The sequence below is a fragment of the Pygoscelis adeliae genome, unplaced genomic scaffold, assembly GCF_000699105.1.
Source record: "Pygoscelis adeliae isolate BGI_AS28 unplaced genomic scaffold, ASM69910v1 Scaffold88, whole genome shotgun sequence".
In the NCBI taxonomy this organism is placed as follows: Eukaryota; Metazoa; Chordata; class Aves; order Sphenisciformes; family Spheniscidae; genus Pygoscelis; species Pygoscelis adeliae.
Genome location: NW_008825616.1, coordinates 2,323,375 through 2,336,166, shown reverse-complemented (window position 1 = coordinate 2,336,166; position 12,792 = coordinate 2,323,375). Strand labels below are relative to the sequence as shown.

At 38.7% G+C, this 12,792-nt stretch overlaps 1 protein-coding gene across 2 annotated transcripts in view; it reads left to right on the top strand.

The window, feature by feature from the left end:
- NKTR (natural killer cell triggering receptor) overlaps window positions 1-12,792 on the top strand; it is a 42,186-nt gene that overhangs the window by 4,402 nt on the left and 24,992 nt on the right. For both annotated transcript variants that reach the window (XM_009333292.1, XM_009333291.1), the window contains exons 2-4: window positions 3,934-4,008; window positions 10,244-10,351; window positions 11,392-11,436. In XM_009333292.1, coding sequence (XP_009331567.1) covers window positions 3,934-4,008; window positions 10,244-10,351; window positions 11,392-11,436 — 228 coding nt within the window. The remainder of the gene's footprint in view (window positions 1-3,933; window positions 4,009-10,243; window positions 10,352-11,391; window positions 11,437-12,792) is intronic.

Genomic DNA, 12,792 nt, shown 5'->3' with positions numbered 1-12,792 from the left:
TGGGAAAAGTGCTGCAGTGGCTTCTTACTTGGTTTGTTCTAAGAAACTGGGAAAAGACAAACCCAATATATTTAAATTTAATTTTGAATAACTAGGTTTATTTTGGGAGTGTCTATCTGGAATTGACACCTTTATGGCCTAAACGTAACATAATCGAGCAAAACCATTTGTATTATGTGGAAAATACATCCAAGCAATAAGTGTTTGGCTCCCAAGGTTGTTTCTAAAAAGTTAAGCAGCTAAATTGGAGGAAATCACTGGATAAACATTTGAAATCAATGATCATTTTAATAAATTTTGCTATCAGGAGCCCTTATTACAATATAGCATGCATATTCCTACCCTGAATTTTTACTGCTTAATTTGAATCAAGTACTAGTTCTTCCTCAGCTGAAAAATTGATCAGGGGTTCAAAAACAAAACAAAAGAAAAAAGTTTTCATCTTTCAATTTGAAAATAGAGTTCTGAAATTGAATTATTTCTGGTCATTATGCCTTTTGGTTTCTGTAATTGGTGTAGCTCATTAGCTACAGATACCACTTTATGAAATAGAACTTCGAAACATCTTAGACCTTATATATGCATGACTTACTGTATGTAATTACCAGTAACTTAATACTACTTTCATCACTTACTCTAGTTTCTATTAAAAAAAATCTTTAAGTTAAAAGCCTGCTAACAAATAAGAATACTTTATCAAAGTATTGTTTTACAAATAATAGGTAAATGTTAAGCTATGGTTGGATAAACTTCTATGGTGTTGACTAGCACAGAAAGTGCAGTAATGTGCTGTAAAATCTACACGGTGGTGCAGGCGAACATGTCTTCAGAGCTGCAACCTGGTGAGAATCACTCTTCTATTGAGAACAACACTAAGATTAAAATTACAGAAGCGTCCTGCCTACTGATGCATTACAATAAAGATTTTAATGGTTTGTATAACTTCCTTGTGGTACTAGACGATTTGCGTCTCGAGTCAGGTGAGAGTTTCATCGTTAGAAATAGAATCCTAGCTTTTTTTGCTTTAGTTTAGAAGCGAAGTGTCTCTGCAGGCTCTTTTCTTGGCTAAAGCTGACTGAGCAGCCTGGGTGGGTTTGTGAGCAGACTTCACCTACTTGAGTAACTCTTCTTAGCAATTTTTTCCTGTTTGTTTCAATTTACTATTCAAGTCTTACTGTTAATCACAGAAAGACTGTTCCCTAATCGGATAACTTAACCTTTGTATCAGGGAAATGAAGCTGAAGGAAAGTATTGGAAATTTTCTCTATACAGTGAAGGTGGATCATTTTAGAGAAGAGATGGCTAAATCTGAGGAAATTAGTAGCATCTCAAATGCTTTTTTGTCTGTGTTATGTCAGCGTATACCTCAGCTCCAAGTTTAAAATGAGATGGCTTTTTTTTTTTGAGGGGAGAGGTAAGATTCGTAGGTTCTAAGCATACTTTTTGTACAGGTTTTTATTTATTTTTTTATTAACAGCTGTTATTTCATACTTATTTGTCTGATCAAGGTGTGAAAATGTGTTTGATCTTTCTCTGGCACATTTAAGTGACTGTTTGTCAGTGGAAAATATAACCTTTCAGTGACAATGGTATTGATGCAGTTTAGGTAAAACACAGATAGTAACCCACCAGATGGATACACAGTATGTGGTTTGTGTGTAACAAGCACGCTGCAACATTTTATATAGCAGGATAAGCAATACTTTAGGTTGTACAGAGGAGAGATGTCCTTATCTTTAAAACTGGATCTATAGTCTTTCGATGTTGGATACGTGCATTACAAACAGTTTGTAGGAGTTGAAAGGCATGAGAAGCTAGCAGACATTATTATTGACAAAGCACTAGTGAAAGATACTGTTGAAATCATGATACCTTAGTCATAAATGTCTTTTTCCGTGTTCTGCCTTGACATCTTTAAGAACTCAAGATGACGTTCTTCCACCAGAAAACAGAAGTGGTGGTGTCTGCTGCTGAAGGTGCTAAATATGCTGGGGTTTGTAGGTCGGACAGGGACTTGCAACCAGAAGGCTTCTGCAGTTTATGCCTGAGGGCAAAAGTCCCTCCTGGAGCCCATAGGCAGTAACACCTATTAGTTATTTGGCAGCTGTCACCCTGGTAAATCAGCAGCTGGTCTGTATTTCTCCACTCTTAGTAGAACGGAGATAGTGACAACTCTTTCTCTGAAAGGCATCGTGTTATTTCACAAAGCGAATGCGAGAGGAAATGTACGTGGCTTTCTAAAGCACGTAGTCACTGTTCAGTTCCAGCGCTTCTGCAAGCGGAGGAATGGGACTTCTGCTCTCCTGGATCACTGTGCTTATAATGAAAATCGGTAACTCTTCTACAAAACTGTCTTCTCTGTTGTGTTCTCTGTATGAATCCTCGATCTGCATGTCTTATGGTTTCTTCACTTCCAGATAGCTGTCTTTTCAGAGTGGTAGTTACAGCTACCACCATTTAATGTGGGGTCTTTGAATATTTGCTATTTCTTCATTCTTTGGAGACTGTCCCTACCCATTTTCTTTAGATTTTCCTGCTGTAATGACAAATGTTCAGAGAACATTCTCACTGCAGTAAATGAAATGCAGACGTTTCAACAGCTGAAGGCATCTTGAATTTTTATCAAAGAGTACAAAATATAGGTGGTCTGTCTTTTGGTTTGGTTTTTTTTTTTCCCCCCTCCCCTTTTTGAACCAACAATTCACCTTGCTGGCAATTGTGTACGTTTGGACAAAGCCTTAAAATTGAACGCAATTTCTTAGGAGCCTCTCAGAATTTTTCTTGGTGACGAAGTATTGAATAAAATACATTTGAACTTAAATTACGATGTTTTTTTTCCTTTAAGGGAAGGAAAAGAGAAATAATTCCTGGAGTAGTTACTTTTTTAGATTGTCTTTGAAGTCTTACCAGTGTATACCACTAGAGGGTAGTGCTCATTGGCAGATTATTACTTGTCTCCTTGTAATGCTGGCCAACAGTGTGGCTTTTATGGCTTATTTCATAACCTGTAGAGATAACTTTTTCTTTGCTGTTTATGTAATTTTCTTAAAAAGATTTCATATATTTGGGAGCGTTTTGGCTTTTTTCTTTAGTAATATATGTCCCAGTATCTTGGAAAATAAAATAGAAAATGTGAATCAGTTCTAAAATAGTTTTTCTTTATATTAAACCACTCTTCAGCAGTATTTTAATAGTTTTCCAAGGTACATAGCATAACTACCACCAATAGCATGGGGATAGCTGTACTGAGGGTGAGAATTGCTCTGTTCACTTTGCATAGAGAGAAGGAGTATTTGGTTCATAGTATCTGGCCAGTGGAGCATTAGTCCTAAAATTGCTAGTATTGTTCTGCCCGTCTTTCATCTTTCCTATTTGGTCCATCTAATTTTTAATTTTTTTTCAAGCTAAAGGATTTCAGGCCAAGGGTGCCAATGCATCTATAATCCTTAACACAGTATGGGACTAAGTCAGTTGGACTTTTTAGGTGACGGTCACAGGGAAAACTGTGCAAGTGTAATTATTAACGTATCTGTATAAACGTAGTACTTGCGGGGGGAGGGGGGATTACTCCAGCTCTCTGAGGACCTGTATTTATGGCAAATCTTTTCAAAACAGAAATGAATTGACAGGATAAACTATTTTAGTAAATCAGTTTGGCTTTCCAGGTTCAAATCAAAATGGAATCATTAGGATTTTTAATAAATCAGATGTAATGCTAGTACTTAATCTTCATTTTTTTTACAATTATAGTATTGTTCTTTCCTGTCGCTTGTTTAATGTATGCATATTCAAGATGCTTTCTTATTCTGCTTGGTAAAATAACTTTTTCTCAGAAAATCATGATATAAAAAAATCTGCATATAAATAAATGAGCATGTTTTGAAAATACAGAGAGTTATAAAACTCAATTCTTTTTCTTTTTTTATCTTCTAGTTGGTCGAATTATGTTTCAACTCTTCTCAGACATATGTCCGAAGACTTGCAAAAACTTCCTTTGCTTGTGCTCGGGTAAGTAGCATGCTTATATTTAAGATTTTTAATGTTTCTTACAATTTGTCTGTTTGTGCAAGTAAAAACCACAGCATAATAATAGTGCTGATTTTTTTTTTTTCTTCTGGTAAAAACAAAGCTGATACTTGTTAGCGCTGAGGAGGATTTGAATAATGCATAGCAGGAAATAGTGTGGTATTCTATAGTTGTGACCGAGTTAGAGTAGTGGAGATAATACATGATTACAGAACAAAAACCTGTGAATTTATGGAACAAAAACTTCTTTTTTTTTTTTTTGTCCCTAATGTGGGGCTCCTGTAGATAGAAGTGATTGACAAGGCTGAGACTATGGTGGAATTATTGATCACTCACGTTACACAGATGTGATAAAGGCAAGCAATTCTTTAGGACTTATCAGGGCTTTAGGATTTATCAGGAGAGACATTAAGTATTAATGTCACTGCACGGTATAATGGTCACATTTGACTTGGGACACTACATAAAGCTTTGAATATATATAAATTCTTGTATAAAATGTTGATTACATATAATACACTCAATTTTATTTCAGGTTTATAGAAGTGCTATACAGGGATCAGAGGACAGGAGCATCTATTAAATCTGAGAAAACTTTTTCATATTTAGCTAAATGAGGACTAAAAGGGAATATGTTGGTTCCTTAGAAATCCTGGGATTGTTTGGTGGAAGAGAGGAGAGATGAGATCTGTGAAATCAAAGGGATAGCACTGGCAAAAGAATGTCTGGGTATAATGTAGCACCCTCCAACCCATTTTTCTAAGCAGGACTTAACTTTTTAAAAATGGTTTCTAATGATTGGAAGAGTAAAGGTAGTAAGGGTTTGGTGGGTTTTTTTGGTCCGCACTGTTCCTCAGGGATTTTTCAGCTGTAAATTGAAGATTAATCTTGATTGGGTTATTACAGGAATTGGTGTGTGTTATTTATGCGAAGAATGCATTCTGTGTCTCCTGGTGATCTTCTGGTCTTGTATATCTGAATGCTCAGCAACTTGCAATATACCTTGAATTAACTGCACCAGTGAAGCCTCTACCTTGTATATGAAATAACTCTTTTCCAAGTCATTAAAACGCTCCAGCAGGACTTTCCAGGCAGCATTTTAACATCTGGCTTTAGTGAACAGCTTTTAGCTAACTGGTTATGTGAAACAAATTAGTTGATATCCTTATGCATTAACTTCTTAAAGTTAATGCATAAGGAGCTCAAATCCCAGAATGTGATGTGTTTTAGATAATCTCTGTGAAGATTTAGAAGAGCTTTATAATTCTATGAACTTGTGGAAGGTACAGTACATATTTTTTCTGAGGTCTGTGTGGTGATGCCCTCCCTTTTTATTCTACTTTCTGATTATTTTTGTTATCACTTATGCTTATTAAAGAGATACCTAGGGATAGACTGAGAATGGGAAAGAATAATACAACTATCATAGAAAAATGGGAAATCTTTTGAAGTTTATCTTAATCAGAACAGGTTACAAAAGATAAGAAATAAAATGCAGTAGCAGACTGAATAGCGTAATGTCTGAGTCTCATGTTCTGTAGCTCTGAAGGATTGTTTAAATCCTTACAGCAGCTTTGCTAGAAAAATGTTAGGTGGAGATAAAGGAAGGAAAAGGTGTTGGAGATGATGAGGAATGAAACAAACAAGCAGAAGAAAGTCAGACTTTAAAAAAAAAAGTTGTTCTTTGTATTGCATCCCTGTTTGAATTCTGTTCTACAGCTGGCTGTACAGGTTTCATTGATGTCTTCAGCTGGAACCTGTCTTTAATTGGAAGAACATTTGAAAGTAAGCACAAAGTTAGGAGGTCTACTCTTGAGATCAGTCTCGCAGACTTAAAAGCTACCTGAAACATTTGTTTCGTTCTTGCAAATTGTGTTTGCTGCTGCGTACTCATAGTATAGAACAATGATTTGACAGATATCTTTAAAAATTTGCTAATAAACTCATGATAATTAAATTCTGTGGGGAAGAGAAAAGCATATAGAAGAACCTGAAGTAATTTAATTTCCTTTGGTGAGTGTAATGTTTAAGAGAACTAAGTTATATTCATTTCTTTTGCTGGTAGAAGCCATCTCTTTTTTTTTCTGCTGTGGTAGTTCTCAAACTTGAACTCAGGATGACTGAGCTTGGAGGCTAGGGTTGCATGGCTAACATTAATTCTTTTCCTGTTTGCACTAATGACATCTGTGTTCCTGTTCAGTTCGCCTGAGGTTCTTTTCCTATCAACTGTTCTGTCTGCCTTTCTGTTTCTCCTTGACAAGTTCTTCCAGTGCACTTGTTACTGCTAGTTTATCTGCATTATGCATGCCATTTCCCTGCCCTCCTGCCTTGTACTGTCGGAACCTCGATCGCCTCAGCATCTAAACTGAACTCTCTACACGAGGATGCTGTGTCCTGCATGGCACCACAGATGAGAACTGTGGCCAGAAGCGGCAGGCCAGGCTTAGGGTCATCCGCATTCTTCACTGTACGATCCAGCAGTTCTCTGGTACATACTTTCTCCTTGTCCCCGTGGACTGATGTAGCATTCCAGTTGGGCTACTGCTTCTGTGTTTGCCTGGGTTATGCTAGAGGACCTACAAAGCCTGTCTTCAGAAGAGCACCAGTTCTGTGATGGGAGATGAAGGTGTACTGGTAAGATTGCATTGACCTCTGGCAACCAGAACTGAGATGTGAAGGGTTGCTTTAAATTTTTAGAGTTGTGAGCTGCTGTACCATCTTCAGAGACCAAGTAAGTCATTTGCTTCCAGAAGTCGAGCTCCCCTGACTTCTGCCACTTTTCACAGCGAGATTCATTGGTAGAACTTCAGTCGTCACAGAAGTGTGAGTTCCTGTCAGGTATATCTTTTGCCCTTATCTTTTGGTCTTTGCAAGAAATCTTTGAATTACTGGAGGTTTACTCAATACAGCGTTACTTTCTGGCGCTGACATCTTCTTGTAGCCATCTGTGAGGTCTGTGCTCATCTAAGGAGGTATATAGCTGTATAATAGAGAGGGGATGCTATCCCATTCTGGACCATATATATAGTCTACATAATGGAATAGCTTAGCAGCAGACTGAGCATTGTACACTTCTGTACTACATAAATTCAGGATTCTGCATGCTAGGCCAATCCAGCACGTTCTTTTTCCTTAGACATGTGTGGGTACCCACCTGAATTGTAGCTGATAAAGGCGTCACAGCTGGAGAGTACTACATATCCTCACTTACGCTGTTATGGACCTCATAGCAACTTGATTTGGGCTGTGTGCTTCCATCGTGTCATTGAGAAGAGTGGTTTCGCTTGTCTCAAGGCAAGGTGATAACGCTCTGAGAGAACGACTGGAGACCAGTGTTTGAAATGCTGTGCCCATCATCATGCCTGCTGCTCCCTCCATAATCTGTGTGAGGCAAGCAGGATGTTTTTGTCAGAAACAGATGGAGGAGGACAGGGTGATTCTGGCTGCCTTCCTGCAGCCTGACATTGTTGTCAGAAATAGACCTGGCTACTGTGAAAGAACGCGGTCTGCCTTGACAGCAGGAGTGTCCCTGCATTTAAATTAAAACATCTGGACTTGCAAACTGGCATTTGCAGGTCCTTCAGTCAGTCCACCTATTGAATAAGCACAAGCCCATCTGCTCTTCGGTGCTTTGTCAGGAGCTTCCCTTCTTGTAATCTCAAACGGAGACCACTATTGGGCACCTAATTCAAAACACCTCAGACTGGGTTGGCAGTGCAGGGTGTTAATAGGGCATGAGAGCAAAGTTTACCTGTAAAAGGGCGAAGGGCGCTTTGGTAAAGGCCCTTGTGTTGTGCTCTCTGAGCTAATGGGTTATCCCTTGCAATCGCTAAGTTCTCCACCACCATCCCATTTCCAAGTGATTTGCAGCACATGGAAAGAACTACTTAGGCAGGAAGGGTGCAAGTAGATGGGGCTCAAAGACAACTTTCTTTTTCAGTCAAAATTCCGGCATATTTAGGCCAAAAAGAATAAAGCTAGTATTTGGCCATAAACAAAAAAGAAGCCCAGCCCATGGGCTTTGTACTGGCTGTTGCAGAAGAGTGTCTGAGGTTAGGGATGTGCTGCAGCTCTAACCAGTGGAACAACTGGTCTTTTGCCTGACTGGGAGTCCAAGGATTGGGTTTGAAAATCAGAGTGACATAGTACAGCTTTTGCAGGAACTTAGCCCTCCGCCATTTGGTCAGCAGCTTAAGTGCATTGTCTAAAGTGTCTGTGGCTTATGGGGAAGTAGTTGAGTTATATGATTTTGCCTACAGTTGTATTGTGCATGAAAGGAAGGGAACATCGCAAGTATTACTGTTTATTTTGATAGGGACTATGCTGTCTTGGCGATGCTATAAAGGAGAGTAAAAAAAAAAAAATGGGACTACAACTTCTGGCCATTGTCTAAAGCTCACCTCTCACCTTAACGTACCAGCTCAATTACATGGTCAAGTGCAATGCAGGATCCCATTCTTGAAGGGGATTATCCATAGCCTGAGGGCCATGCTGAAACATGACCAAAAATGTAGGCAGATATTCCTTGGTATTGATTAATGTGGGGTTTCCGATGCTGTAGCAAAGAGGGGCATGTTTTGGGGGGAAAGGGGGTGTGTCCATCTCTGTAATAAAGAGCTTTGCTTGCATAACTTCTGTGGAAAATAAAAACGGGGTAGGAGGCGGCATGGGTTATGGGTATGGAGAGTCAGGGTAATGGAAAATAAGTTGTATTCTCTGAGTGAAGGCTTCTACAAGTACGATAAACAGCAATGCCATGAGTGGGTTTTGTGCCACAAACTGCTCTTTGCCCTCATCCTGGCAGTGATGGGCTGTTTGGATGGCAAATTTGGGGTGATTCGACCATCAGTTAATCTTGGGTGGAGGAACAATAGATCGCAAAAGGGGAGTGTTGGCTTTGGGTAACAAGTACACGTACACATCTGACAGCACTACACGGTACAGAACATAGTGGTTAAATGTCCTCTGACCGAGCGTCAAATGCCTGTTCTGCAACCAGCGGTGGGATGAAACGGAATGTTGGGTTATTTGTCCTGTCTCATTACAGAATGTCTCCTGCACGCGTGGTTTATGTGGGATTTTAGCTGTTGCAGAGTATAATATACCTATTACTTTTAATTGCCGTGTTCTGCCAGCTGCCCTCTTCTTGCAAGCTGAAGTCAGCGTCTCTTGTATGTTCCCTGACTGGACCAGTATAAATCCCGCATGAACCTACTATGTAGGACCTCTGCCCTGACAGTCGTAGTACCCTCATCCACATCGCCAGTGCGGCTTTTCTTCTGAATTTTGGAAGAAATGTTAACGAAGTTTGAGGTTCTGGGATGTCTTTTTCAAAAATCACCAGTAGGCTTGAACTACAGCTGCACCGGGAGTCCACTGAGTGCCGCTTCTTAGGAAATCTCAGGCTCAGAAAGGATTAACAAGTGCCGTGGCCTGGCTCGGCTTCTGCTGCTGGGTAAGAATGGCCCTGGTACCAGTTCGGGGTTTGGGGGATTGTTGGTTGTTCCCGCCCACCCCCGTTACGATTCTCATTCGGTACATCCTGGAATAGTTCTTGTATACACAATTTTGTTCCCCTGTTCCGTCAGTCTTTTCAGAAATGGGAGTCTGTTTTGTGCAAGTTTCATACTGAGATGGTATGGGTAGATGCCGGGCAGATTGGCATTAAGGGGTGGCCTGACACTATGCGTGGATTGGTGAAGGTGTAACTCATGCTTGGAGTAGCTCGATCCCACTTTTCCAAGAATGGATCACATGGAAACTGAGTTGAAGCCTGTTCTGAGCTCAGATTTGTGTCCTGGGATTCAGCTGGCACATCCAGATGTATAAGTGGTTTGAAAAAGGAATCCGGTGTAAGCTTCAGCTAACATAGCAGCATAGCTATAACCACAGAAAATTAGTTAACCCATCATTATCATGAACTCTTGTTTTCTTATAAATTGTTCTGAGTGGATTGCTAATAAGTACACTCCTTGGGAGGGGAGGAAATTTTGGTTTTTTTTTAAGAAACAACCTAATTTTCACTTGAGAGTCCCCTTGTAAATGGGTCCCTTCCGCTATTAATGGGCGGTGAAAAGGCAACAAGTAGGACTGTGTTGTCTTTTATAGTTGTGCTATTCTGATGGCTGTCATATCCATTAGCACTAGGGGGGTAAAACCCTTGGAATTTGTTCAGTGGCAGTCTGTAGATTTTTTTTTTTGTTTAACCTTCTTGCAGGTGAAAAAGGAATTGGCAAAACAACTGGAAAGAAGCTGTGTTACAAAGGCACTACATTCCATCGTGTGGTTAAAAACTTCATGATTCAGGGTGGGGACTTCAGCGAAGGTAAAATACACTTTTAAAACTGAAAGGTTTTAAGTGGAACAGAAATGTTGTAACTTATATGGTTATAATGTAACTTTAGAAAATGCCATGGAAGCATAAAAATATTTCATTTGCTGTGAAGTGTAGCATAGATCACCCATTTATTTGTTAATCTTTGAAAATCTAAAATGTTTCAACTGAAGTATTATTTATTTAGAAAAAAATCTTAAGTTAAAGAAGGAAAAAAAACCAAACCAAAACATTGCTGGAGTTAACACCTAAAACAGAATTCAAATCCAAAATGCAGTCTTACTGCTTTTCACTTTTGTGTCCGCAGTAGAGGCAACACTAGTAATGCTCTATTGATATGGGGACCTGACTATTTGAATAAGTTCACTTTTTTAAATTAATTTTAGTAAATGAGCTGGAAGTGTTTAAGGGCAAAGTCTCCAAAAGGAGATTTTTCAGGAGTTTTTGTTTCCTTCCCTGCAGTATGTGTACACCCTAATGTTCTAGCCTGTTGTCTTTCCCTGAAATACCTGTCCTTACCAAAATGTGTATCTTCACTGTGTCCTGAAATCTTGTACCTGATAAAATGGGCGTGGTGAGGGAATATCTTGTTTTGAGAGTCAAGTAGAAGTGCCTTTAAAACTGCTAGCTACTTTCTTATCTCGTCCATTCTAGTGGTCTCTCAGCTGCTTTGAACTGGGCAAGATTGTTGGTCGTACCTGCTGTTGTGTGGGGGTTTTTTTGGTGTTTTTTTCTTTTTGCTTGCTGTTGTTGTTTTGCTGTCTGCTGTTGCTTTAGCAAATACCAGCGAGGATTAGCCTTCGGAGCTCCGCTTCAGACTTTCCAGTGTTCAGAGGCACTAAGGCAGTCTTCATTCTCAGTATTTTGAGCGTCAACAGGATAATGCACGGCTGTGACTTAATTAAGAAGCTTATGCTCAGATACTAGTAACTGGCCGGAGTATCCTGGTTTGTTATAAACTGGTGGAATGTTACATACAGGTTTTTTCATAAATGAAACAAAAGGTTTAATTCATGCTTTTTAATGCGTAGGTAATGGAAAAGGAGGTGAATCTATTTATGGTGGCTATTTTAAAGGTAAGAGGAAATATGTCTTTGCAGATTCTTTATTCAGTTCTGAGATAAACAAGCCTTGATTCCCAAGCTACTTAATGAAAACAGGTCTACTTATAGATCACCTTTTGCATGAAACTAATGTTGCATGAGAATTATTTTTATATGCATGACTTTCAGATAATTTTTTTGGTAATACTTAACTTTAACTGACAATTAATTAAGGCTAACATTATTGGTTAAACATGACTTTCAGCATGGAGGTTAGGCAACTTTATTCATGAATAAACTCCTATCTTCCTGCCTAAAACTGTCAACATATTCTTTTGTTTATAGAGAATGTGGTCTTTTGCAAAATGAAAAGGTAAGAGACAAAAGCTCAGTAACACAAATTCAAACTCTGTTCCCTTGTACCCTCCCTAGTAAATATATAGACAACTGATACGTCCTTTTGTAGATGGGTATCTGTGTTGCTTGGAGAAATGAAGAGTTCTGTGTCTAACCTTTCTGAGGGTTAATGACTTATTCTGAGAAAGAATACTGGCATAATTTCCAGCTCTAAACAGTTTTCTTCTTTTCTTAATGTCCCTTTCCTCCCCCTCCCTATTCAAGGTTTGTATGTTTAGTGTTCATTTCTAAAAGTGTTTGACTTTGTTTATATGCTACACAAGTTTTTTTACTGGCAAAGAATTTGTAAATAAATGTACATTTACCTCTTCTTAAAATCTGTTGTTGGAAGGAAAATGGTGAGTTTATAAAGTATTTGTTTAAAGACATACAGTTCTTTCTTGCAAAAAACCAGCTAGCTGCTCTCATATTCAAGTGTTAGTAAAGGCACTATATATGTATTTATGTTACAGCCCCTGGTTCTGTATGTTTTGCAAGTAGCTCTGCGTGGTTAAGTGCATGCCATTAAGTTTGTCTTAAACAGAGACATAGTTTGGTGTTGGAGTATTGCAGCCTTTAGTCAAAAGAAGTCTTGAATAGATCCATTTGCTACGAAGTTACTAGGGTTTGTTTCTAGAGGTGGTGAGTGCTAAACATGCAACATTGTGTTTTGATACGTAATCTTAAAAATAACGGCTTTGTACATTCAAATCACTATTTTTAGCTTTGAAAATGAACTTCAGATTCAGAAGTTCTGGTTCAAAATGAACCAGATCCAGCAGATCTGGTTTTATATTATGCTGTACAAACAGAAGTCCTCTTTAATTCACTGGAATATAAAATGCACATTTAATTTAGTCTTAATTGATTTTACACTTAGGTTGCAGGAAGAATATGTTCTTTAGTTTCTCATTCAGGTATCGAGGGCATTTTTCCCTTGTACCTTTTGAGATTTTCAGTTCTGAATTGTTAGGTGGCTATCTTTTGATGTGC